We start from the raw sequence: 2,513 nt of genomic DNA on the forward strand, positions 1-2,513 counted from the left end.
GTGAGTACTCCACACACAAACACCCACACACACACACAACCCCAATAAAGGTTTTGATATTTTGAGACACATAACCTCACCTGACTTAGGGTAACTGACTATAAGAATATCATCTGGTCTCGCCTCAAAGTTCTGTATGTTTTCCCAGTTGTCAGTGAAGTATTTGGTCATGGAGACACCATGAAAATCAAAAAGTGTCGGTCGTGTTGGCAGCTCCATCTGTGAGGAAGAGTAGTTTTAACTAGAACATTCTAAAGAAAAGGTGAAGGGTCACAATGCAGCTACTGGCCACAATTCCAACATTTAGTGAAAAATGTATAAGAAGCATAAAGAGAACGAAAGTCAAAGGAAACATTAAAGCTGTTGCCCGTGGTTTATTAGGGTCACCATGATAACCACATACTTGTTTTATAGATCTATAATTCCCTAGTTAATGAGAGGTAGACAGAACTGCAGACTGAAAAATAGACTAGAAAAAATAGGCACTGTGTAAAAACTGTAAGGTTCTTGATTTATTTATTTTTTTCAAATGAGCAGCAAAAGATTGAAAGCTGCACAAGTTAATGTTTATGTTTCTACAGTGTTTCACATAGGAAATTTGCAGCCACTGCAGAAAAGTGCAGCTGAAAGAACAAAAAGAGAAAGACGTTACAACAAGGCTATTCAACTGGTGGCCCAAGGGCTGAAAAATAAACATTGAGACATTTTTAATATTTCGGTCAGAGGGGCAATCTTGTAATGTGACCATCTCAGTTATCAACATTTTCACAAGCATAAATCAGTGCACTTTGAGAGGAGCCCCCTCCTCAGTGTAATCATTGACTTACACAACCCAACACCTTGCCTCACCCTGAGCCATTATTTTAGTGAGGACACACAGTTTAACCTGCTTTCCTCCTTATATGTAGCGGGAACGACCTCTGACTCATGCTGTCAGTTTACAGCCAGTAACAGAGATTTCAACAGTCAGTAAATGCCAAACTGAGCAGGACATTAACAAGAACAACCCAGTTCCACACTCAAAAACATGGTAACCATGTCTCTCTCCAGCTGTGAGTTCTGATAAACTGATCATTTCACTGTGATCTCCTGTGAGCCTGATTAAACTACAACAAACAGCTTTATTACTGGGGGAATATTGACGATGATTCACAGCAACTTTGTAGTAGTTATAGTCATTTAAAAATAGTTAACCACAAATAGGATGGATTAATTGAGTTAATTAATTTTAGTAAATTACACGGAGATGCTCAACACGCGTTGCGCTCACTTTCAGCCCAGCTGTTTTGCTCCGCCTCCTTTGGTTCTGCTCAAAGCTCACACCTGAGCAGACGTGGATGCTTCACCTGTGATTTATGAATTATTGGAGGAAGAACTGGTCTGTGCAGCCGTTTCACTTTAAATGAGAACTGGTTCTTAATGGACCAACAGCAACATGTTGGTCGTGCAGGGAACATAAAAAACAGTCAACAATTTTATTTTGTTTTGAAAAGTGTTAATATTTGGCAAGTCGCTGATGTCAGAATAATATTTATGTTTAATATGAGGCATAGTGAGTCACTTTTATTTTTAATTTTGTTTCATGTTAGAATATCACTACTTTTATTGCAAATACATAAATCTTGAAATGGAATTCATTTGCATTATGCTTTTGGGTTCTGTTTATTGCATTTATGATTCAATGCAAAATAAACATACTCAAAAGGTAAAAGATCATTTTGATACTTGGTTTATTTACATAATAACTTTAATTTCTGTCCTGTGAGCTGTTGGCTTTCAGAAACTGTGGCCCCTTGAGCAGTTTAGTTAAATAGCCCTGCATTTCAGTCGACCAGCAATAAAAACATGTATCTTCTTAGTGCAAGTAAAATGAAAAAACGTCAAATCACATGCCTTTTTGTGACCAAATGTTTTACACACAAGTGTAATATACCAAAGAACATGGACATTTTTAAGAGGAGTTTTTATTATTTTAAGTCTTTATTTAAAATGTGCTGAACATAATCTGATTTGTTAAGGCAAATTCCTAATCAGGAATGTTTGGAATATGGCCGCTGTCTCCTGCGACCTTAAATGCTCTCTTTGGGTTTGAAGAGGTTTTGTGCTTCAATCTGTTATCCCTGCGAACACACTGCAACTGACAAAAAAAGCGTAGTCATCCTAAAACGGACTTTATCTACACCCTGATGTAAATTTTCTTTTGAATATCCATCTTTGTATGAGCAAAAAGCAGACTTACCAAGATGAACAGGTAGATTTCCCCGACTATAGTCTGGTGTGAATCCTTCAAACAAGAAACCTTCAGCCCCTCAAGAAACCAGTTGTGTTACATTCAGGGTAACAGGCTACGCTACTTCCTGTCTATTGCACTTCAACCTATAGTGAAGATGACATGCGAGCACTTGTATGTAGGTAGAGGTATTTTATTTATTTTTTTTTTATTTTTTTTTTTAGAAAAGAAGAACTTTTTATTTGTTGTGGATCTACAAAAAATACTGTATTGTGTGTGTGTG

At 37.0% G+C, this 2,513-nt stretch overlaps 1 protein-coding gene across 1 annotated transcript in view; it reads right to left on the reverse strand.

Moving 5' to 3' along the window:
- Positions 1-2,297, reverse strand: part of LOC119417497 (cytosolic sulfotransferase 3-like) — a 9,589-nt gene extending 7,292 nt beyond the window's left edge. Inside the window, exons 1-2 of the mRNA XM_037684708.1 lie at positions 2,240-2,297; positions 81-219 (exon numbers count right to left, since the gene is read on the reverse strand). Coding sequence (XP_037540636.1) covers positions 81-219 — 139 coding nt within the window. The 5' untranslated portion in view covers positions 2,240-2,297. The remainder of the gene's footprint in view (positions 1-80; positions 220-2,239) is intronic.
- Positions 2,298-2,513: the final 216 nt, after the last annotated feature.

Source organism: Nematolebias whitei, chromosome 11, assembly GCF_014905685.2.
Source record: "Nematolebias whitei isolate Nwh7 chromosome 11, NemWhi1, whole genome shotgun sequence".
NCBI lineage: Eukaryota > Metazoa > Chordata > Actinopteri > Cyprinodontiformes > Rivulidae > Nematolebias > Nematolebias whitei.